Source organism: Mesoplodon bidens (assembly GCF_964165515.1).
Source record: "Mesoplodon bidens genome assembly, chromosome: 7".
NCBI classification, from domain to species: Eukaryota; Metazoa; Chordata; class Mammalia; order Artiodactyla; family Ziphiidae; genus Mesoplodon; species Mesoplodon bidens.
This window is the reverse complement of record NC_138164.1, coordinates 21,863,988-21,889,951: the sequence shown is the minus strand read 5'-3', so window position 1 is coordinate 21,889,951 and position 25,964 is coordinate 21,863,988. Positions and strand designations below refer to the sequence as shown.

The window sequence follows — 25,964 nt, the reverse complement described above, 5'->3', positions numbered from 1 at the left end:
GGAAATTTTAAATAGAGGACTTTAATTACTTCTTTAAAAAACAAAATTGAAAATTAGTGAGATTGTATCTAGATCAAGAAGTTGGAAAAAGAACAAACAAGTAAATCTAAGGAACTTAGAATGAAGGAAATTATAAATATAAATGAATAAATAAAATTAGAAAACAAAGATACAGGTGAGATCAATGTCCAAAGTTCTTATTTGAAAAGCCTAATAAAATCAACTTTTGGCAGAATTATTCAAAGAATATAGGGAGATGACCCAGAAAATAATACATGAAATATAAAAAACAGTATACCTATAGATATATCAGAGGTTTTTTTTAAAGATAAGTAAATAACAGGAAAATTTTATGCTAATAAGTATTGCAAATTAGGTAAAATACACCATTTGCTAGAAATTTATAACTTTCTAAACCAGCTTTTGAATAAATAGAAAACATGAATAAACCTGTAAGTATGACAGATAAATAAAGGGAAGCAATCAAGCATTTATTCCGCTTTTCCTATACAGGCTCTATTTCAGGATATCTGAATAGAAGATGAGGGCAAGTCTGTCTTTGCAGAAGTAGCCTAGGTAATCAGTGAAGAAGGATTGGTAGAATTAGAACACCAGCATTTTGCATGCCCAAGTGAACTGTTCATCAGGAGTGGCTAAGATCACAAAAAGAGGCAACCAACTATTAACATTTGAGGGGCATGTTTAAAAGTTTAGAAGTACTTAAAAAGTAAATTTAACAAAGAAATGGGACCTAAAACTGAGCAAGCCACTTGGTTCAAGTTCTTATTTGCATATAATGATTTAATTGTAACCAATGACAGAGGGACTTAATGATTTAATTATAAGCAATGACGGAGGGATTTATAGTGTTTTAAGGCTCACAAAAGTTGTGTTATGTCAGAGAATGGTTCTTGCAAGGGCTGAACTGAGTCCTGGAAGCTGGCTACACTTTAGCCAGGTGCAGGCAGAGGAGTACATAACATAATGCAGGGGAGAAAGGCATGAGGCAGGACGGATGGGGGGTGGAAAGAGCTTGAGGGACATTGTGGGTCCAGCTGAGCAGTTTGTTTTATTTTACTAATAAATGGTCATTTCAATGGTGATGGAATATCACATAATGATGATAGAATGTCATTCAAGGATTTCATCCAGAAAGTGAAAATAAAGGAAACCTTATTTGAAATGGAGTTGGGAAGCCCTGAAGGGGGAGCTCTCACACACCACCATTCATTGCCCTTTGCAGACTCCATCAGGAAGGAGCATACCTTTCACTCCCTAACAGGAAGTAGCTTACTTTACACACCTCAGCAGGAGAAAAGATGATTTTTCTCCTTGCTCAGCCAATGGGAAACCACTACACTCAGCCAATGAAAAGCTGCCACCACCCTGAATTCTCATTGGCCTCCCTCCAATGAACTTTTGTTCAAAACAGTCCCTCCCAACTTCCTCCTCTCCTCTATAAAAGCAAGCCCCTTTTCTCTATTCTCTGACCTTGCCTGTATTTTGCCATAGCTTGCATGTCCTGAGTTGCAATTCCTCTGCTATTCTTGAATAAACTCATTTTGCTGGTTGAATAAATGGCTATTTTATTTATTTATTTATTATTTATTTATTTATTTTTTTGTGGTAGGGCCTCTCACTGTTGTGGCCTCTCCCGTTGCGGAGCACAGGCTCCAGACGCGCAGGCTCAGCAGCCATGGCTCACGGGCCCAGCTGCTCCGCGGCATGTGGAATCCTCCCAGACCGGGGCACGAACCCTTGTCCCCTGCATCGACAGGCGTACTCTCAACCACTGCGCCACCAGGGAAGCCCTGCCTATTTTATTTTTAAGGCTGACAAAAGTAACTTGATCATACCAATATTTTAATAGGATTGGCCTACTGGCAGTATGAAGCATACTTTAGAGCAAGATAAGATTGCAGGAAGGAAGGTCAATTAAAACAAAGATAGCAATTTATTTAAATATCTGTGACTTAATTTAAGTTAGAAAACCCACCAATATCATCAGCCATATTAATAAATCACCTGGGAGTGGAATGAGTAATTTCTTAGAGTGAAATATATGGATATATATATAATTAAATATAATAAAAATAATAAAATGGTCATTTCTTGTGCTTATGTCCTGGACTTGGGACCAGGAAGACCTAGATTTAAATTCTGGATTCACAATTTAATAGCAGTATAATTCTAAGAAAGTCACAACCACTGTGCACCTCAGTAGGTTCATCTTTAAAATAAGATGGCAGGGATTGTTTTGTTCACTGCTGTGTCTCCAGCACTAGCGTAGTGATTTAAACACTGCTAATGTCAATAAATATTTACTGATTAAAGGCATGTTTACTCTACAGAGTTGCTGTGTTAATGAAATGAGATAAAAATTGTGAAAGTTTCTAGAACAAATAACTCTAAAATTTATATGGAATCACAAAAGTCCCAGAATTGTCAAAGCAATCCTGAGGTAAAAAGAACAAAACTGGAGGCATAACCCTTCCAGACCTCACACTATACTACAAAGCTACAGTAATCAAAACATCATGGTATTGGCTCAAAACAGACATATAGATCAATGGAAGAGAACAGAGACCTGGAAATAAACCCACACACAGCTTTGGTCAAGGAAGTACCTTGTATATTCTTGGAAGCAAGAATATACAATGGAGAAAAGACAATCTTTTCAATAAGTGATGTTGGGAAAGCAGGACAGCTACATGTAAATCAATGAAATTAGAACACTTCGTCACACCATACACAAAAATAAACTCAAAATGGATTAAAGACCTAAATGTAAGGCCAGACACTATCAAACTCTTAGAGGAAAACATAGGAAGAACACTCTATGACATAAATCACAGCAAGATCCTTTTTGACCCACCTCCTAGAGAAATGGAAATAAAAACAAAAATAAACAAATGGGACCTAATGAAACTTCAAAGCTTTTTCACAGCAAAGGAAACCATAAACAAGACCAAAAGACAACCCTCAGAATGGGAGAAAATATTTGCAAATGAAGCAACTGACAAAGGATTAATCTCCAAAATTTATAAACAGCTTATGCAGCTCAATATCAAAAAAACAAACAACCCAATCCAAAAATGGGCAGAAGACCTAAACAGACATTTCTCCAAAGAAGATATACAGATTGCCAACAAACACATGAAAGAATGCTCAACATCATTAATCATAAGATAAATGCAAATCAAAACTACAATGAGATATCATCTCCTACCGGTCAGAATGGCCATCATCAAAAAATCTACAAACAATAAATGCTGGAGAGGGTGTGAAGAAAAGGGAACCCTCCTACACTGCTGGTGGGAATGTAAATTGGTGCAGCCACTATGGAAAACAGTATGGAGGTTCCTTAAAAAACTAAAAATAGAGCTACCATATGACCCAGCAATCCAATCCTGAGTATATATCCAGAAAAGATGAAAACCCGAATTCAAAAATATACATGTACCCCAATGTTCATAGCAGCACTATTTACAATAGCCAAGACACGGTAACAACCGAAGTGCCCATCAACAGACAACTGGTTTAAGAAGATGTGGTTATCATATATACAATAGAATATTACTCAGCCATAAAAAAGAATGAAATATTGCCATCTGTGGCAACATGGATGGACCTAGAAATTATTATACTTAGTGAGGTAAGTCAGACAGAGAAAGACAAGTATTACATGATATCACTTATATGTGGAATTTAAAAAGTAATACCAATGAATCTATATACAAAACAGAAACAGACTCACAGACATAGAAAACAAACTTATGGTTACCAAAGGGGAAAGGCAGGGTGGGAGGGATAAATTAGGAGCATGGGATTAACAGATACAAACTATTATACATAAAATAGATAAGCAAAAAGGATTTACTGTGTAGCAAAAGGAACTATATTCAATATCTTGTAATAACATATAATGGAAAATAATCTGAAAAAAATATATAACTGAATCACTTTGCTGTATACCTGAAACAATCACAATTTTGTAAATCAAATATACTTTAATTTTAAAAAATTGTGAAAGTTCCTAACACAGTTCTTAACAAAGATACTATTAAATGACTGCTTTGTGCCAGGAACTATGTCAGCTGCTGGGGATATGAAGATGAATAAGACAGCCTTCCTATTCTTGGGAGCTTCAGTCTAAAGAAGCTACACAAAGTATTTGCGATGGAGCACAAGGTACTGCGAAGCTCAGAGTAGGTCCTCTATAAACACTGAACCTAAATTTTATAACACTTTACAGTTTACAAAGCACTCATGAACATTATCCTATTTGAAACAATGGGTACCATAAATTTTACAAGAATAAACAAAGGTCTTAGGCATTCAGCAGAGAGAAGGATGATCTTTTGTGATGAGTAAGCATGACTTCATGGGAAAGATGGAATTTTAGTTGAGTTTCAGAATACAGATGGATTTTGACAGGAGTGAAAGATGGAAGGGTGGGAGTTTCATAAGACAGAGAAATACGCAAGCAAAAGCTTGTCCTCGGTAATTCCGTATCACTTTTTTATCTGTGTTCACAAACCATATGCTTATAAATTCCCTCCGGAATACTGCCAAATCTTGATATCTGTAATTTTTGGAATCTACCCTTACTGGCCTTTGAAAATCTGGAAAACCTTTTTTTATTCATCTTTAATTTTCATGCACATGATTCATGAATTCTGATGATTACTAATGGAAATTACATGACAGTATTCATTTATTCACAAACACTTATTGAAACCTTGATAAGCTCAAGGCCTTGTCCCTGGCAGTGCGGGGCCTACTAAGATGAACTATGTATACAAGCAACTACCCCACAAAGCAGAGAGCTGTAAGTGCCCTAACGGAGCTGAAGCTGGATTTACACTAGGAGGGCTGAGAGGAGAGGGATCATCTGCAGCGGGTTTTTTGGTTTGTTTGTTTTTTTCCAGTTCTCCTCCTACAGATCATTCATCTGACTTTGGAGATTTGACCTTATATAAAAAAAGATTAACTGTTCTTTTACAACCTCCTCTTCCGGATTACTTGCAGGGTTTGTTGTGACCGGTTCAACTCAAACGTCTTTCTCTTTACCAGAAGACCGAGGCAATTTAGAAGCCCAATGACTGCCGACTCTCTGCCCTCAGGTTCAGTACTCACCATACATTGTCTTGAGGGACTTTACTCAGGCCTGTACTTTCTTGTTCTGAATATTCGTTTATTGTGTTTAGCATATTTGCAATATCCACCAGACTTTAGCCTTTGAAGGGTAGCCTTAGGCAGGAAGGCCCAGGAAAAGTTATGGCTCTTTGTGACGCACTATCCCATCCTGCCTGTCAGTTTTTCTAACCCTCAGGATGGCCCTGAAGGATGGAACATCTTATCCACGTAAAACTGTTATGGAGATTCTGACCCTCTAAAAGAATAATTTATCCAAGGTCTCAGAGCTCAAAAGTGGTAGACCTTGGATTTGAACATCGTTATTTCTGACCTCAAAGCTCATGCTTTTCCCACCACAACCTATTAACCGTGATAAAGTGTATTTTAAAATTCATCTTCCTGGTTTTTAAAAATTCTTTAAAAAAATCTCAGTTCACCAGTTTCCTGTTCAGGCTCATGGATTTCAGGTGCTCAACGAGCATCTATTTGCCATTCAAAGCCTAGGATCATTACCTGCCTTCTTCGGTATCCTCGTTTATTTATTACCGTGATCATTTATAACTTTATAGTCATAGTTATTCTCCTGGGTGTCTGCCTATTGGCTTTCTGAAATTTCCCACTGTCCTTGTTGACAATGGCTATAATTCCCTTTTATCATAGTTTTTGAACTCCAAGATGACAACCTCCCATTTTTTTTTCTTAATGGTCAGGAGGAGGAGGGAAACGCAGGACAAAAGAAAGTGGTTTAGTTAACTGGGGATTGTTTTACTGTATCTTTCCGTCAGACGTTCAGCTATCTTAAATTTTATTGCTCCTGCTTGGCAACTCCAGACGCTAACAAAGCAGCAAGATCAATACAAAACCTGATCAGTAGGTAGAACAACAGGGCGCGTAGCCCCGCCTCTATAACCACGCCCGGGAGGCGGGGCCGCTCTCGCGGCCCTCGTGATTTATAAGTCACCCGGAAGGTACACCGCGCCTTGGTGGTGCACTGAGTAGGCCCTCGCCGGGACCTCGGGCGTCAGGCAGGCGCAGCGTCAGCCCGCCCCCAGTGCTGGAGCCTCCCTCTCGTGGCCGCTGCCGTGCGGCCTGCGTCGCCTCCCGTAGTTATCCGACCGGCTATGGCCGCTCGTCTCCTGCGTGTTGCCTCCGCCGCCCTCGGCGACACTGCCGGCCGGTGGCTGCTCCTCGCCGGACCCCGCGCGGGAGCCGGCGGCCTCCGGGGGAGCCGGGGGCAGGGCGGGAGCGCCAGGCCGGGCCTGGGCGGCGGCGCAGCTGCGGCGACGCGGACGCTGAGCGTGTCGGCGCGCGCGCGGAGCAGGTGAGGCGCGGGGGGCGCGTGGGCGTTCGGTCACTGGCAGAACGGCCGCACTTCTTCCGCTCGCTTTCCGGTTCCGTCGGCTTCTCCCGGCGACTGCGTGCGGGCCACACGACCGGCCCCGCCCGCCTCTTGCTCCGCCTTCTCCGTGTCCCCGGCTGGTCGCTCGGTGTGGTCGCGGCCTCCTTTCCTTACCGCTGCCAAGTTGCCTTTCAGATCCACTGACGCCTGGCGGGGAATGGGGGCCCGGGACCCCCGATCTCCTTGTCCCAGTGCCCTCAGGAAAACCAGGCACTTTGCTGCCGCTGGTTTTCCGTGCGGTTTGGCGAGGATCTAACCTTTGTTATGCTCGAAACCGTGGTGACCTTCGTAAGATGCGCCCCGTTCGTGTCCTGGCCTGCAGTTTCTTATCGTGCCTTCCTCCTGCTAGGTCAGGACGATCTGTCTCCAAGTCCGTGTCCATTTAGGATCCACCCGCTCTGTCCCCGAGCTTCCCTGTTTGCTCTCTTCTGGTTGCTGTCGGGGTAAAAGCCCCTGCGTTGGACTGGCAAGGCAGGGTTTTAAACTGGGCTTTGACACTTATTGTCCAGTTTGTTTAACGTCAGTGGAGGATAACAATCGTGTCGGCCTCACAGGATTATTTGAAGGACAAATGAGAGCATACAGGTAATGTAGGGAGTCTTGTGTCTGGCCCGTAGCGAGGACTCAGTAGATCCCACCTGTTAGCATCAGCTGCCTCCTAGGCACACAGCGTTGTGTTTTGTATTAAGTACCGAAAGAGGTGAGAGAAAATTTGCCCAAAATATGTTGCAGTCTTATATTCTTGGGCAGATTCGTTTCTCAAAGACAGAATCCCCTTAGATATAATAGAGAGAAAATTTCCTCATAATTTCAGAGTCTAGCACTGTGTTGGCGCCTTATTTAATGCAGGTCTCGGAACAGCTCTTTGACTCCCTGCTGTTGTGTAGCAGCAAGAAGGAGCTGCAGGGAGAAGGGGTTGGATTTGTATTCCTCTCTAGTTTCTTCTTCATGAGGTTCCTGAGAATAGGGTGGAGGAGTTACTCATCTTTTCCCCTGTAATCCCATAATATAGTGGGTGCTCAATATATTGTTGTTGCATGAACTGCCAGGGAGATAATGGGGAAGGCACGCAGGGGGTATTTGTCCCTGTTTCCGTTACACTTTTCCTGTCTTTGACCTTCATCTGCCTGGATGCCTTGTTTTCTGCACTGTATGCTTTCTTGAAAATTTGTGTATAAATTGAGACATATGTTGAACATATTTGTGTAACTAGTATTTAAAGGAACGATTGCTTTTGTAAATGGGAATTATATCCCCCAAACTTACTGTTTGAATTGGTACATCAAGTTGTCTTAAAGGGAAGCACATCTGTCTGTTCCCTTATAAACCTGCTTTCCCCCTCATTGGCACGGTTTCCATTGGTGGCCCGTGCTTCCTATCACAGGCTTTGGAGCTACAACTAGGTTACAATAAGGTTTTCTGACTCTTATTATCTAAGACTTATGCTATCCAATATGGTCACTACTAACCACATGTAGTCATTTAAGTTTAAGATAATTAAAGTTAAATAAAATTAAAGAATCATTTTCCCAGTTCCACTGGCCACATTTCAAGTACTGGATAAACACATGTGGCTAGTAGCTACTATCTGGGACATCACAGCTATAGAACATCTCTGTTATTGCACAAAGTTTGGACAGAACGGTCTAGAAGCTGTAGTTCTGACTTTGAAGTTTAACATTTAGATAAGCTTTCAGTAATTGAGAGTCGAAAAACTCTTTTTACTGCAAAATACCCTGATATAGTACTTTATATTTTGTAGTGATTTAGGTTGCAAAGGGCTTTCACATGTATTATTTCCCTTGACTCTTAAGAAAATCCTCTGAGATAAGTGAGGTAGATAAACGAGAATAAAAATTTATATTAAGTAGCATGCAAAACTAGGACTAGAACTCACATAGTTTTTGTTTGTTTTTTGAGCACCATTAGAGTTGATAATTCTTTAGCCCATAGGGTCATTTGGAAGAGTTAAGGTGGCTGTGGAAGTGGGGAGCCCTAGACGGGGCCCTTTTCTTGGACCAACTACCCCAGGCTACCCCACATAGTGAAAGGGTGGGCATCAACAGCTATAACTCCTCTCCCTATTAGAAGTCTGTTAAGAGCTTTACCACGGCAGCGCCTGGAGAGCTTTGTCAAAATATCTGCTGTGGTTGAGCAGAATAAATGGCGGTGCATAAAGGGTAAACAAGTGAAGAAAATAGTTGTTTGTGGTGCTGGCTAACTCATTGATGGTGATAGAGGATTTAGAAGGATCCTAATTATTTCCCAGTGCATGAAATCTTATCCTTTTTGGGAACAGCTGGAAGCTTTTTGCTAGTTCTTAGAATTGGGGAAGAAAACTGTACAAAACCCACAAATACCACTTGTTAATAGTGAATGGATAAAGTTACCTGTATAAAGTGCCTGTGTATAATGCTTTAAGGAACAAAATATTTCCACAAACTTTCTCTCCTTTAATTCTCTCAGCAGCTTGGTGAAGTCACTGTTATTGCCATTTTACCCATGGTCACCTAATGAGTATACGTATGTCAGAACCAGGGCTAGAATCTATGTCTTCTGACTCTTACATCTTATATTCCATACTTTCTCAGCTGCAAAATTACTTTTTCTCTCTCTTTTCTGCTTCCTCTCCTGTTCTTTGATAAACCTGTTATTACTCTTACTCTGCAGTTTTTTTCTGGGGCTGTACACCTTTTTCAATATGTAGCAGCAGTTCAGGCTCCTTAACAACAAAAGGAACGGGGCTTTAAATAAAAGTTATCAACCAGTGTTTGTTGAGCTCTACAGTATGTTAGGAATTTTGCATATGTTGTCAAAACTATGAGATAAATGTTACCCTGATTTTACAGAAGAGGAGTCTGATGTCAGAGTTGCAATTCCTTGGCTGTAGCTCATCTCTAGTGTGCTGCATAAGAGCAGCAGTGCCCAAACCTGCGGCCTTCAGTAGTGTGTATAAATGATGGAATTCTTTCTGCTGCACTTCTTGTACCTTAGGCTACCAGGCATTTTTTGATGTCAAGTCTCTAGGCTTCTGCAGGGCTCAGACCTATATTTCCATCAGGCTTCTGGACATTTGCATCTGTTTATTATTACATCAAACAGGTCTAAAGTTGAACTCATTTCCAATCTTCCCCAAAGCTCCTTCTCCTCCTAAGTTAACCTTAAGTTAAACTATACTCCCTCATTGTCCGAGCTAGAAATTTCAACATTATTTCTTCCCTCTCCAAAACCTTTTAATTCTGCCTCCTGAATATTTCTCAAATCAGTGTCTCCTACGTCCTTGCTTTGTTTATGCCCTTTCAATAACCTCCAGTGTGGTCTCCCTGCCTCCAGAGTATCTTCATTCCTAGTCATTTTTCTTCGAAAAAATAGCAGTTGCCTAGTTGAAAATCACGAATGTTTGGGAATACTTGCTTTAAAGAATTTTTTGCTACGAAAAGAAGTCGGAGAGCACATGCCCATTTAAGGGACATTCTCTCTCTCTTTCTCTCTCTCTCTCTCTCTCTCACTCACACACACACACACACACTTCTGATCAAAATTTTTAATTACTAGATCCTCATTTTTCAGCATTGAGTTATTAAGGACGAATTATCTGATAAGGCCTCAGCTGCCTTGTTTGGGAAATGAGATGATGGACTTGGTAATTTGCAAGATATTTATAGCTCTGAAATTATGTAATTCTAGGTTTTATTTACACTAAACGTTTTCTTTGATGGACTATTACCATCTATTGGCAGTAGTGAAAATTAAAACTAATTCGTTTAATCTGAAGTACATCTTTTCAAATTGTGAGGTAAAAATTTAAATGACCAGTAGCGGAGGATAAGTATCTAGTTGATAATATGATTTCTTTTTTTTTGTTTTTTTGCTCTACGCGGGCCTCTCACTGTTGTGGCCTCTCCCGTTGCGGAGCACAGGCTCCGGACGCGCAGGCTCAGCGGCCATGGCTCACGGGCCCAGCTGCTCCGCGGCATGTGGGATCTTCCCGGACCGGGGCACGAACCTGTGTCCCCTGCATCGGCAGGCGGACTCGCAACCACTGCGCCACCAGGGAAGCCCAATAATAATATGATTTCTTTTCCCAAAGTTTGGACTGATGTTTGTGAGAAGGGTAAGAAATTTAAGTTAGTTAGCTAACTGATAACTAGCTGATAGATCCTATAGTAATGAAACATGTAAGGAGGTATTATATTTATTTTCCCACATATTCAAGCAAAGAAAACCTTTTTTCTAGTCCCTTTGTGTTTCGAGTACACTATATGGACCAAAATGAGATGTTCAAATACTCAGAAAACTATCAAACTGCTGGCTCTCAGTGACTGTACTTATCAGACACTTGCATAACAATTGCCTTATCAATAGCAGAATGATTTGTTTTTAAAGCTCTCCACAACCATCGGCTAGTCTTTTAGGGACACATTCATAGAGACATTGTTTTTCAGAGAGCTATCTGAGAGCAAAGCAAACTTCACGAGTGATAATGATTGCTAAGCATTTCATGTAACTGTGACTGGACAGTGACCACTGGGGAGACACATACTACAGGTGGCTTTGATAGTGACATACTTGCTATTTAAGGTGGCAGAGCTTCCCTCCTGGTAGGTGGGTAGATAGATAATGCCTGTGATTTGTGGTGTCTCCTTCCCAAATAAACTTGGGAAAGAAAAGAAAATACTGTAAAGGAGGATATTTGTACGCACACAGACACACACACAACCTATTTTTTTGGCGTTACAGGTTCTTAGAACAAATTTTTTAAAGTATCTTTTGAAATTACTAAAAATAATAAAGGACTGCTTCCTTTTCCAGCTCAGAAGATAAAATAACAGTCCACTTTATAAACCGTGATGGTGAAACATTAACAAGCAAAGGAAAAGTTGGTGACACTCTACTAGATGTTGTGGTTGAAAATAATCTTGATATTGATGGTTTTGGTGAGTATGGAACATTCTTTAAAATTTATAAATGAAACTGTTGAATAGGTTTCAGCTTTGTTTTTTCGAAGAATTTTAACTAGAGTATGCTAAGTGAAATATTAAAATTCAGGATGTATTAGTATTATATTCTCACCTATAAAGAATAAGTGACACCGTGCTTCTCTTCTTTGAACATTTAATTAGCTATATGCCCCAAAGTCTGTTGCTTCATTACCTTATTGATTATGTGTGCAATGCAAAGCTGGGAGTAGGAAGTGGAATTGAAAGATACCAGGTTGAGATAATAAATGTCATATCCCGTGGGTAGTTAAATCATTTTAAGTTAGTCTTTTTTTAAGCTTTTTATTTTGAAATAATCTTAGACTTATAGAAAAGTTGCAAAAATAGTACAGAGTTTCTGTATAATCTTCACTCAGCTTCCCCTACTGTTAACAATTTATATAACCATAATACCATAATCAAAACACAGAAATTAACATTGGTTCAATAACTAAAAAACTACAGATTTATAGAATTTTGCTAGCTTTTCCACTGATGTCTCTGTTTTGGGATTCAATCCAGGATCCCACATTGCATTTAGTTATCATATCTCCTTAGTCTCCTTCAGTCTGACATTTCCTCAGTCTTATTTTTCATGACCTTGATACTTTTGAAAAGTACTGGTAAGTATTTTGTAAAATGTTCCTCAATTTGGGCTTGATGGGTGTTTTCTTTTTCTTTTAATTTAAATTTTAAAAAATTATTTAATTTATTTATTTATGTATGTCTGTGCCATGTGGCTTATGGGATCTTAGTTCCCGACAGGGATTGAACCTGGGCCTTTGGCAGTGAAAGCATTGAGTCCTAACCACTGGACTGCCAGGGAATTCCCAGACTGGTGTTTTCTTAATTACATTGAACTTATGCATTCTTTTTATTTTAAGTGAGTTTTATTTTACTTACTACTTTCATATTTTATTTTATTTTTTTTTGAGATATAATTGACATGTTAGTTCCAGGTATACAACATAATGGTTTGATATTTGTATACAATGTGAAGTGATCACCTGAACAGTATGTCTAGTTAGCATTCATCACCATACGTAGTCTTGAACGTCAACTCACCTTCCTAGAAAGGGTAATTAATCTACCTCTTACTAGAGAAGGAAGTGTTTTGTTTAGAAAGTTTTCATTTCTAGGCTTTTGACCATATTCCTTAACCACTCACACAAAGCCCATGTCCTGGAAGCTGCCACCTTAGAGCTCAGGGATACCCTGTATATCACTTGTCAGTTTTGCTCGAGCATCCTCGCTATCTAGAACGGTGGTTCTTTAAGAGGGTTCCATCAGTGTCACTTGGGAAATGCACATTCTCAGGCCCCACTCCAGATCTACTGATTCAGAAAGTCTGGGGTGTGGCCCAGAAATGTGTGTTTTAACAAGCCCTCCATGTGATTTAGTTGCATGTTAAAGTTTGAGAACCATTGGTCTGCAGTCAGGTCCAAGGAGCATATCTGATTATTCTTCTTTCAAGGCACTGTTCACATTGCACTTTTAAGAACACTTTTCAGATCAGAATTATTTCTCCTCCTCCATTTTCCCATGATATATTAAATATACTTCTCTATGTTAATGTTCATCTCAGTTTTCCTTTTTAGAGGGAATATCTCTTTCCTTTATTAGAGTTTGTGCTTTTGGAAGACTGTTATCACTCAGGTAACCAGAGTTGGCAGTCAATAATATTTGCTGAATTTCTGAATCTAATGTCAGTTTCAGGGATAACTGTAACAACTACCATTTGAGTGCATACTACATCCCAGCATATGTTATCTATTATTGTAACAACTCTAAGAGGTAGATTTTTTTTTAACTTCCACTTTATAGATGAAGAAACTAAAGTTCAGAGAAATTAATGTTCCCTGGGTCATACAGGTAGCAAGTGAGAAGGCTAAGGTTCAAACCTAAGTCTCTCTAACTCCTAAACCTCTGCTTTTTCCTTTATGCCTTTTTCTCTAAGAAGCATCTTTCCTTTGTGAACACTTGTTACAGAAATTAGGTGATGAAATAGTTGATATAATTCTAGTTTTAAGGAATTTTTTACTCTAATTCAGTTGTTCTTGGCTAGGACTGAGTTTCAGAATTCTGCAGAACTTTAAAAAATGTTACATCCTTGATGGTAAGGGAGAAAGGGAAGTTGTACAGGTATCCTTTTAAAAAGCGCCACATGGTTCAGATCCATACCATGGTTAAGAGCAACTAATTTATGGAAAAAAACCCATTGATAACTTATATATATATTCTATAAAATTTATAGATAATTGATCTCTCTCATGAGTTCATGTTCAGCAACACTTTTGACTAAGCTGAGTTTCTCTGAATTATTCTCTCACAAATGAAAAGTAGTACATTGCACAGTAATTGAGAATAGACTCTGGAATCAGACAAATTGTGGTTCATAAACCAACATTGTCACTTACTAGCCATGAGACCTGGAGCAAGCTACTTTATGTCGGTATGCCTCAGTTTCCTCTTCTGTAAAATAGGATTGTAATAGTTCTAACCTCATAGGGTTGTTAAAGATCAAATAGGGTATTGGAAGTGAAGTGCTTAGCATAGTGGCTACGTTGGTAAGAACAGTAGGATTTGTGGCATTTTAACTTGCCCTATTCGCCTTCTCCTTTCCCCAGTTCAACAGTAGCTTTAAAAACCAGCAGCCTTGTGGCCACTGGAGGGGCAAACTGGTTTGAGTTCCTCAGAAGATCCCATCTCCAGAACGTTGTCACTTGTCTTGCAGCTTCTCAGAAAAGCTCCGTTCCAGGGAGTTGTTATTTGACCTGCCTCAGAGATTGCTCTGTGGGGAGTCTCTGTCCCTAGGACTTCCGTCTAAAATAATTACCTGCAGTTGTTGAACACTGTGCTGCCTGAGGCTGTGATGCCACTTGGAGCAAAGAGCCTGGCCAAAAATCTAAAAGGAAGATCTGGGGAGCGAGATGTCTGTAGTGGGCTTTGAAATGCTTCAGGGATCTAGAAGGCCACGCACAAATGCAGGACTGTGTTTGTGCCCAGGAAAGACCCGACAGGGCCCCAGTCTCTCATCTCTGGCTGACTTTGAGGTCCCATGCAGGTGAAGGCCAAGACAGACATGTAGACTGCTTGAACACTAAAGGTGTGCCTAATCACGCACAGAGCTCCTCAGCAAAGGGTAGAAGCCATATTGGTTCAGAAAACTGAAGGAAACCTCCATCCACTCATGTAGTTGACCACTAAGCTCACTGAGTGGAGACATTGGTGGTCACATGCTACAGGGAATACAGACTTCAGAGTTAGTCTGGGAAAGTCACTAGAGAAACAAATAGCAACAACAAAAACCAAAAAGCCAGCCACAACAACAAACCCAGGGGAGACAGTGGTGATCTGACTTCCAGAGTTACCATATTATATTACTTAGAATGTCCACTTGGCAATAAAAAAATTCAAGACACCCAAAGAAACAGGAAAGTATGGTCCATACTCAGACAAAAAAACCAAAAAAACAAAACAGTCAATAGAGACTGTCCCCAAGGAGACCCAGGTATTAGACTTACTAGACAAAGATGTTAAATCAGCTGTTATAAAAGTTCAGAGAGCTTAAGGAAATTATGTGGAGATATTCTTGGGCCTTTGCACATCTGTGTGTGTGGACCCTGTTACCACTCTGTATAAGGGTATGTAAAAGAAATAGTGAACTTTGTTCCTGCCCTTGAGAAAGCTGATCTCTTGTGCTCTGGGAAGGCTAATGTGGAGACTGTGAACCAGTAAATCTCTTTCTATAAATTTCTCCACAGATTCCATCTCAGCTTTAGGAAAGGACATGTATACTAGGCTGTTTACTGCAAAGATGTTTGTAACAGCGAAAGATTTGAAAGAAGCAAATGCCCATCAATAGAGGACTGATATATATAGTCCTACAAGGGGATACTATATGGCTGTGTTTAAAAAAGAAAAAAAATCTCTGAAAGGAGTCTTAAAAACAAATATCAGTGATTACCTGTTGATAGGAGGGAGGCAGAGGGGAGACTTTAAGTGCCATGGTGTATTTAATCCATCTCTTTCTTTGGACATTTAGGTGGCTTCCAGTTTTCAACTATTGTAAATAACCTTAAGGTGAACGTCCCCAGAAATACCTTTCTGTGTTTATGTTCTATAATTTTCTTGCATTGAATTCCTGGGGATGGAATTACTTAGTAAACTTTGTTTTATAAATTGTTTGCTCAAACTGTTTGCCGTTTTTCAGATGAGGTATTGCTTATTTTCAGCCGTTAGGAAAGGCTCTTTAAATGTGCAAAAAAAAAAAAAAAGAAAATTAATTTTAAACATTTATTTGAAAGGCTTTTAACTTATATTTTACATGAAGCTACATTCAGTAGCTACATAAAGTATTTTACATTACTTTATTTATAGTAGATAATTTTCATAAGTTGCTTTCCATTGCTTTGAAACAAAAGTGTAAGTATTTTGACCTTAATACTTGAAAGTATCTTAAAAATTTTTTTTTTTTAGATGTTGGGGGTAGGAGTTTATTAATTACTTAATTTATTTTTGCTGTGTTGGGTCTTCGTTTCTGTGCGAGGGCTTTCTCTATTTGTGGCAAGTGGGGGCCACTCTTCATCACAGTGCGCGGGTGTCTCACTATTGTAGCCTCTCTTGCTGCAGAGCACAGGCTCCAGACGTGCAGGCTCAGTAGTTGTGGCTCATGGGCCTAGTTGCTCCGCAGCATGTGGGATCCTCTCAGACCAGGGCTCGAACCCGTGTTCCCTGCATTAGCAGGCAGATTCTCAACGACTGCGCCACCAGGGAAGCCCTAAAATTTTTAAAAAATATTTTTCTTTAATTTTTAAAAGGTATATATTGTAGTACACTGTTTTTCAAACTGCAGGTTGCAACCATTTGTGAGTCATATAATCAACTTAATAGCTTTCAACTAGAATTTAAAGTAATTAAAAAGAACATGTAAAAACACACTGTCTTTTGTATTATTCCATGAAATGCTTGTTTAGTTATTTTACAAAGTATATGTATACTAGGTTGTGATGTAAAGTAGAACTCAAAATTAAAACATTCTTTTTGGAAGCCATTGGTTAGAATGATTGAGAATGGAGTCTTCCTGCCTGGATATGTTCCCCAGCTCTGTCACTTTGCCAGCTTTGTGATCTTGGGTTAGGTCTCTAACCCCTTCATACCTTGTCTAGGGTAAAATGGGAATAATGTTAGTATCTACCTCGTAAGGTTGCTCTAAAGATCCAATGAGTTTATCTAAGCAAGGCTAAATAGATGTTAGCTATTTTTGTTAACGTAGTTATTACTACAGGCTCATTGTTCATTATAACAAATTTAAGAAGTACATTAAAAAAATCAGAACTTCCTATAGTTTTTATTTTTCTTTTGGGGGGAGAGAGTTTTTTTCTTGAATTTTTGAATTTTATTTTATTTATCTTTTTATACAGCAGATTCTTATTAGTTATCCATTTTATACATAATAGTGTATATATGTCAATCCCAATCTCCCAATTCATCACACCACCACACCCAACCCCCGCCACTTTCCCCCTTTGGTGTTCATACGTTTGTTCTCTACATCTGTGTCTCAATTTCTGCCCTGCAAACCGGTTCATCTGTACCATTTTTCTGGGTTATACATACATGCGTTAATATACGATATTTTTCTCTTTTTGACTTCACTCTGTATGACAGTCTCTAGATTCATCCACGTCTCTACAAATGACCCAATTTCCTTCCTTTTTATGGCTGAGTAATATTCCATTGTATATATGTAACACATCTTTTTTATCCATTCGTCTCTCGATAGGCATTTAGGTTGCTTCCATGACCTGGCTATTGTAAATAGTGCTGCAGTGAACATTGGGGTGCATGTGTCTTTTTGAATTATGGTTTTCTCTGTGTATATGCCCAGTAGTGGGATTGCTGGGTCATATGGTAATTCTATTTTTAGTTTTTTAAGGGACCTCCATACTGTTCTCCATAGTGGCTGTATCAATTTACATTCCCACCAACAGTGCAAGAGGGTTACCTTTCTCCACACCCTCTCCAGCATTTGTTGTTTGTAGATTTTCTGATGATGCCCATTCTAACTGGTGTGAGGTGATACCTCATTGTAGTTTTGATTTGCATTTCTCTAATAATTAGTGATGTTGAGCAGCTATTCATGTGCTTCTTGGCCATCTGTATGTCTTCTTTGGAGAAATGTCTGTTTAGGTCTTCTGCCCATTTTTTGATTGGGTTGTTTGTTTTTTTAATGTTGAGCTGCCTGAGCTGTTTATATATTTTGGAGATTAATCCTTTGTCCATTGAAACGTTTGCAAATATTTTCTCTCATTCTGAGGGTTATCTTTTCATTTTGTTTGTAGTTTCCTTTGCTTTGCAAAACTTTTAAGTTTCATTAGGTCCCATTTGTTTATTTTTGTTTTAATTTCCATTACTCTAGGAGGTGGATCAAAAAAGATCCTGCTGTGATTTATGTCAAAGAGAGTTCTTCCTATGTTTTCCTCGAAGAGTTTTATAGTGTCCAGTGTTACATTTAGGTCTCTAATCCATTTTGAGTTTATTTTTGTGTATGGTGTTAGGGAGTGTTCTAATTTCATTCTTTTACATGTAACTGAACAGTTTCCCAGCACCACTTTTTTTTTTTTTTTTTTTTTTTTTTTGCGATACGTGGGCCTCTCACTGTTGTGGCCTCTCCCATTGTGGAGCACAGGCTCCGCAGCCATGGCTCACGGGCCCAGCCACTCCGCGGCATGTGGGATCTTCCCGGACCGGGGCACGAACCCGTGTCCCCTGCATCGGCAGGCGGACTCTCAACCACTGCGCCACCAGGGAAGCCCCCAGCACCACTTATTGAAGAGACTGTCTTTTCTCCATTGTATATCCTTGCCTCCTTTGTCATACATTAGTTGACCATAGGTGCGTGGGTTTATCTCTGGGTTTTCTATCCTGTTCCTTTGATCTATATTTCTGTTTTTGTGCCAGTACCATATTGTCTTGATTACTGAAGCTTTGTAGTACAGTCTGAAGTCAGGGAGTCTGATTCCTCCAGCTCCGTTTTTTTCCCTCAAGACTGCTTTGGCTGCTTGGGTCTTTTGTCTCTCCATACAGATTTTAAGGGCTTTTGTTCTACTTCTGTAAAAAATGCCATTGGTAATTTGATAGGGATTGCATTGAATCTGTAGATTGCTTTGGGTAGTAGAGTCATTTTCACAGTATTGATTCTTCCAAGCCAAGAACATGGTATATCTCTCCATCTGTTTGGTATCATCTTTAATTTCTTTCATCAGTGTCTTATAGTTTTCTGCATACAGGTCTTTTGTCTCCCTAGGTAGGTTTATTCCTAGGTATTTTATTCTTTTTGTTGCAATGGTAAATGGGAGTGTCTCCTTAATTTCTCTTTCAGGTTTTTCATCATTAGTGTATAGAAATGCAAGAGATTTCTGTGCATTAATTTTGTATCCTTCAACTTTACCAAATTCATTGATTAGCTCTAGTAGTTTTCTGGTGGCATCTTTAGGATTCTCTATGTATAGTGTCATGTCATCTGCAAACAGTGACAATTTTACTTCTTCTTTTCCAATTTGTATTCCTTTTATTTCTTTTTCTTCTCTGATTGCCATGGCTAGGACTTCCAAAACTGTGTTGAATAATAGTGGTGAGAGTGGATATCCTTGTCTTGTTCCTGATCTTAGAGGAGATGCTTTCAGTTTTTCACCACTGAGAATGATGTTTGCTGTGGGTTTGTCATATATGGCCTTTATTATTTTGAGGTAGGTTCCCTCTATGCCCACATTCTGGAGAGTTTTTATCATAAATGGGTGTTGAATTTTCTCTAAAGCTTTTTCTGCATCTATTGAGATGATCATACGGTTTTTCTTCTTCAGTTTGTTAGTGTGTATCACATTGATTGATTTGCGTATACTGAAGAATCCTTTCATTCCTGGGATAAATCCCACTTGATCATGGTGTATGATCCTTTTAATATGTTGTTGGATTCGGTTTGCTACTATTTTGAGGATTTTTGCATCTATATTCATCAGTGATATTGGTCTGTAATTTTCTTTTTTTGTAGTATCTTTGCCTGGTTTTGGGATCAGGGGGATGGTGGCCTCATAGGATGAGTTTGGGAGTGTTCCTTCCTCTGCAGTTTTTTGGAAGAGTGTGAGAAGGATGGGTGTTAGCTCTTCTCTAAATGTTTGATAGAATTCACCTGTGAAGCCATCTGGCCCTGGGCTTTTGTTTGTTGGAAGATTTTTAATCACAGTTTCTATTTCATTCCTTGTGATTGGTCTGTTCATATTTTCTATTTCTTCCTGGTTCAGTCATGGAAGGATATACCTTTCTAAGAATTTGTCCATTTTATTGGCATAGAGTTGCTTGTAGTAGTCTCTTAGGATGCTTTGTATTTCTGCGGTGTCTGTTGTAACTTCTCCTTTTTCATTTCTAATTTTATTGATTTGAATCCTCTCCCTCTTTTTTTGATGAGTCTGGCTAATGGTTTATCAAATTTTGTTTATATTCTCAAAGAATCAGCTTTTAGTTTTATTGATCTTTGCTATTGTTTTCTTTGTTTCTATTTCATTTATTTCTGCTCTGATCTTTATGATTTCTTCTGCTAACTTTGGGTTTTGTTTGTTCTTCTTTCTCTAGTTCCTTTAGGTGTAAGGTTAGATTGTTTATTTGCGATTTTTCTTGTTTCTTGAGGTAGGCTTCTATTGCTATAAACTTCCCTCTTAGAACTGCTTTTGCTGCATCCCATAAGTTTTGGATTGTCATGTTTTCATTGTCATTTGTCTCTAGGTGTTTTTTTCATTTCCTCTTTGATTTCTTCAGTGATCTCTTGGTTATGTAGTAACGTATTTTTTAGCTTCCATGTGTTTGTGTTTTTTACATTTTTTTCCCTTTAATTCATTTCTAATCTCATAGCATTGTGGTCCTAAAAGGTGCTTGTTATGATTTCAATTTCCTGAAATTTACTGAGGCTTGATTTGTGACCCAAGATGTGATCTATCCTGGAGAATGTTTCGTGCGCACTTGAGAAGAAAGTGTAATCTGCTGTTTTTGGATGGAACGTACTATAAATATCAATTAAATCTCTGGTCTATTGTATCGTTTAAAGCTTGTGTTTCCTTATTAATTTTCTGTTTGGATGATTTGTCCTTTGGTGTAAGTGAGGTGTTAAAGTCCCCCACTATTATTGCGTTACTGTCAATTTCCTCTTTTATAGCTGTTAGCAGTTGCCTTATGTATTGAGGTGCTCCTATGTTGGGTGCATATATATTTATAATTGTTATAGCTTCTTCTTGGATTGATCCCTTGATCAAGGAAGTGTTCTTCCTTGTCTCTTGTAACGTTCTTTATTTTAAAGTCTATTTTATGTGATATGAGTATTGCTACTCCAGCTTTCTTTTGATTTCCATTTGCATGGAATATCTTTTTCCATCCCCTCACTTTCAGTCTGTATGTGTCCCTAAGTCTGAAGTGGGTCTCTTGTAGACAGCATATATATGGGTTTTGTTTTTGTATCCATTCAATGAGCCTGTGTCTTTTGGTTGGAGCATTTAATCAATTCACGTTTAAGGTAGTTAGTGATATGTATGTTCTTATTACCATTTTCGTAATTGTTTTGGGTTTGTTTTTGTAGGTCCTTTTCTTCTCTTGTGTTTCCCACTTAGAGAAGTTCCCTTAGCATATGTTGTAGAGCTGGTTTCGTGGTGCTGAATTCTCTTAGCTTTTGCTTGTCTGTAAAGCTTTTGATTTCTCCATCAAATCTGAATGAGATTCTTACCAGATAGATTAATTTCAGTAGTAGGTTCTTCCCTTTCATCACTTTAGGTATATCATGCCACTCCCTTCTGGCTTGTAGAGTTTCTGCTGAGAAAGCAGCTGTTAACCTCATGGGAGTTCCCTTGTGTGTTGTTTGTCATTTTCCCTTGCTGCTTTCAATAATTTTTCTTTGTCTTTAATTTTTGCCAATTTGATTACTGTGTGTCTCAGCATGTTTCTCCTTGCATTTATCCTGTATGGGACTCTCTGTGCTTTCTAGACCTGGATGGCTATTTCCTTTCCCATGTTAGGGAATTTTTTGACTATAATCTCTTCAAATATTTTCTGGGGTCCTTTCTCTCTCTCTTCTCCTTCTGGACCCCTATAATGCAAGTGTTGTTGCGTTTAATGTTGTCCCAGAGGTCTCTTAGGCTGTCTTCATTTCTTTTCATTCTTTTTTCTTTATTCTGTTCTGCAGCAGTGAATTCCACCATTCTGTCTTCCAGGTCACTTATCTGTTCTTCTGCCTCAGTTATTCTGCTATTGATTCCTTGTAGTGTAGTTATTATTATTATTATTTTTTTGAGGTTTGCGGGCCTCTCACTGTTGTGGCCTCTCCCATTGCGGAGCACAGGCTCCGGATGCGCAGACTCCGTGGCCGTGGCTCATGGGCCCAGCCACTCCGCGGCATGTGGGATCTTCCCAGACTGGGGCACGTACCCATGTCCCCTGCATCGGCAGGCAGACTCTCAACCACTGCACCACCAGGGAACCCCCAAGTGTAGTTGTCATTTCAGTTATTGTATTGTTCATCTCTGTTTGTTTGTTCTTTAATTCTTCTAGGTCTTTGTTTAACATTTCTTGCATCTTCTCGATCTTTGCCTCCATTCTTTTTCCGAGTTCCTGGATCATCTTCACTATCATTATTCTGAATTCTTTTTCTGGAAGGTTGCCTATCTCCACTTCATTTAGTTGTTTTTCTGGGGTTTTATCTTGTTCCTTCATCTGGTACATAGCCCTCTGCCTTTTCATATTGTCTGTCTTTCTGTGAATGTGGTTTTTGTTCCACAGGCTGCAGGACTGTAGTTCTCCTTGCTTCTCCCTGTAGTCTTATCACACAGAGATAACCACTAACAGAATCTTTTTCCCCTGATGCCCCAGAAATACAGAAAATTTAATGCCAATACAGTCTTCAGTAGTTTGATATAAATTCTGCACTCATTTATACACTTAGAAGAGAAACTGTAAAGATCAAGGATCCTAATGTGTCCAGAAATTTTGGCATGTAAATACACATTTGAGATAAGCTAAACTAGGTTCACAAAAGATAGAGTTAAGACTCAGCCACTTTCTAGAACAAAGATGACAGAAATGCAATCAAGAAGTCTGAAATATTATGTTTATAAAGGAGAGGCTGCGATAACAACATTATAGGGGCAACTGTTTAATTCATTTCTAAAGTTGAATACAGGACACCCTTTACATATTGCCTTTGTTATAGTCGTGCTCATAGGTGAACACCATATGCAGATGAGGGTGGCCAAGTACAGAGTGTCTGTACAGTTTCTCCCTGGATGATTTTATCCCTTCTGTGACCTTAAATCCCATCCAGATGCTCATAGACTCTTTTTTTTGTATAAAATTTACTTTATTTATTTATTTAATATCTTTATTGGCATATAATTGCTTTATAATGGTGTGTTAGTTTATGCTTTATAACAAAGTTAATCAGTTATACATATGTCCCCATATCGCTTCCCTCTTGCATCTCCCTCCCTCCCACCCTCCCTATCCCACCCCTCTAGGTGGTCACAAAGCACCGAGCTGATCTCCCTGTGCTATGTGGCTGCTTCCCACTAGCTATCTATTTTACGTTTGGTAGTGTATATATGTCCATGCCACTCTCTCACTTTGTCCCAGCTTACCCCTCCCCCTGCCCATATCCTCAAGTCCATTCGATAGTAGGTCTGCATCTTTATTCCCACCTTGCCCCTAGGTTCTTCATGACCATTTTTTTTTAAGATTCCATATATATGTGTTAGCATACGGTATTTGTTTTTCTCTTTCTGACTTCACTCTGTATGACAGTCTCTAGGTCCATCCACCTCACTACACATACTTCAGTTTCGTTCCTTTTTATGGCTGAGTAATATTCCATTGTATATATGTGCCACATCTTCTTTATTCATTCATCTGTTGATGGACACTTAGGTTGCTTCCATGTCCTGGCTATTGTAAATAGAGCTGCAATGAACATTTTGGTACATGCCTCTTTTTGAATTATGGTTTTCTCAGGGTATATGCCCAGCAGTGGGATTGCTTGGTTGTTTGGTAGTTCTATTTTTAGTTTTTTGAGGAACGTCCATACTGTTCTCCATAGTGGCTGTTCCATAGTGGCTGTATCAATTTACATTCCTGCCAGCAGTGCAAGAAGGTTCCCTTTTCTCCACATCCAGTCAGAATGATGGCCATTCTGACTGGTGTGCAGATGCTCATAGACTCTTAAGTTTACATTGTTAGCTCACACCATTCCTGTGAGCCCTGGACTTATAGATTCAACTTCCTACTTTATGTCTTTTCTTGGAAATTACACAGGCATTTGAACAAGTCAACATATTTAAACAGATTTTGATTCTTTTCCCCCACACTGAAACTTATCTTTCTGAGAATCTTTTCTGCCAGTAGCGAGCATCACTCAGGTGCTCCAGCCTGAAACTGGAGAGCATCTTTTATTCTTCCTTCTTCCCTATCCTCTACCTTCAGTCCATCAGCAGCTCCTGTCACATGTGCTCCATGTATGTCTCCAGTGTGTGCTGTGTTCACCATCCCTGCAGTCACTACTTGGGGCTTGCTAGTTACTATGTTCCAGGAGTTGCACTACTCTGCTTCTGCTCTTGAGCCCAGCAGCTAGGGTGATTCATCGTAATGCACATCAGAGAGGTTTCTTGATTTAAATCCATGAATAACTTTTCATTTAGGATAAAATCCACATTCCTTACCATAGCATAAATGGTTCTGCATTAACTGGCCCCATCTGCCTTTCTTCCTCTCCCCCATTTCTCATTGTTCTTTCTCTCACTTTGGCCACACTGGCCTTTTATCAAGAGCTGAACTCACCCAGAATTTCTAGCTTGGAGACTTTGTACACGCTTTGCATTTTTTTCTACCTGGGACACTTCCCTCTCACTCCACCCTGAATATCCTGTATGTGTTTGCTTTTTATCCATCTGGTCTCAGTTTATCTTATATTATAATACTTCCTTAGTGGGGCTTTGCCCAACTACCCAGTCCAAAATGTTCTTTCATTACCCTGAACCTGTTATTCTCCATCACAGCATCCTGTTCAGTTTTTTCATGGCATTTATCACAACCTGTTAATTATATGTTTGTTTACTTGTGCATTTTTCTCCTAAGAGACTATGATGAAGGATAAAATCATCCTTGTTTTCTTTATATATGAAGTGAAGTAATGAATGGACAAGTGAGTAAAAAGGGACAATTGTAAATTTTGGAAGGAATAAATTTATGAACATTCCTATCCAGCTTTTAAATTAATGTAGATTTTTTGGATCTTTAAGTTTTCAGAGTGTATTATAGTATTCTGTCACTAGGGGGCAGTTACACCTCTCTGATCAAATTTACCTAGTTTATTATCTCAGACTTTGTTTTTTTCTTAAATATTATGTATTTCCTTCATGTGTCTGGAGGGAAATTATTCAAATTGGGTGACCCTGATAATGATCATATAAATATCTATTTATTTGTATCATGTTTATTGACTCCTTATTAACATACTATATTTCTAGCTCTGGTGGATCAAGGTTTACTCTAGAAAATTAGGTTTTATAGATTTATATAGTTTCATATTTTTAATATATAATATTTCCACATAGCTATCCCCTGGAGTTTTGTTTGGGAAAGGGGTTAGGCAGTCTATCTTGTCAGCATCATTACAGATCTCCAAATTATCTTAGTATGGTTACACACACACGAAACAATCTTTTCCTGGTGGAAAACTCTCAAATTACATGAAAGGAGAAATAGTCTGCAGATAGCTCATTTTCTCTGGGAATTAGTTTTATGGCAGGAATTTCTAAGCTTTTGTGCAAAACCTTAGTATCAGTCTTTTTTTTTAAAAAAACCTCAGTTCAGAGTTTTATTCATCATCAACCTTGAAATTAGCCAGTAACCATGCCTTACTTATTCTTAATGTAATTTTAAAATTATGCAAATTTGAATTTGTACAGGTTAACAGTATTAAGGTTCTTACTCTAGTAAAATCAGAAATACTGTGAAAACCAAACCTTTTGTCAAGAATCCCATAATTTGAAGCTGGCAGGCTGTGCGAATTACAAATTTTATATTTGCTTCTATGCCTTTTACAATTGTAAACAAATACCTGTCAGCCTTTGTCAGTATCATGTGAACTGTGCTGTTTCCAGACATCTGATGTCTGTGTGATTTTTGTTGACTGTAGTGCTGATATTTTAAACTGTGGTTATAATTTAATAACATTTTAAAGCCTACGACAGTTTCAGCCAAGCATTCATTAAGTGTTAATGCCGAAAAATGCATCCGAAAGCGAGTTATTTTGGGACAGAAGTTAAATGTGACAGAATGCAATGAAGAAAGCCAAAAACCTATCATGATTTGTATTACTGTTAATTTAGGAGACAGAACTGAATCATTAGCCAGAATGC

General features: G+C 38.9%; 1 protein-coding gene across 1 annotated transcript in view; it reads left to right on the top strand.

Moving 5' to 3' along the window:
* The first annotated feature begins 6,129 nt into the window (after window positions 1-6,129).
* The window catches only part of FDX1 (ferredoxin 1), a 34,907-nt gene continuing 15,072 nt past the window's right edge, over window positions 6,130-25,964 (top strand). The window contains exons 1-2 of the mRNA XM_081238627.1: window positions 6,130-6,460; window positions 11,351-11,475. Of these exons, the coding sequence (XP_081094753.1) occupies window positions 6,261-6,460; window positions 11,351-11,475 (325 nt within the window). The 5' untranslated portion in view covers window positions 6,130-6,260. The remainder of the gene's footprint in view (window positions 6,461-11,350; window positions 11,476-25,964) is intronic.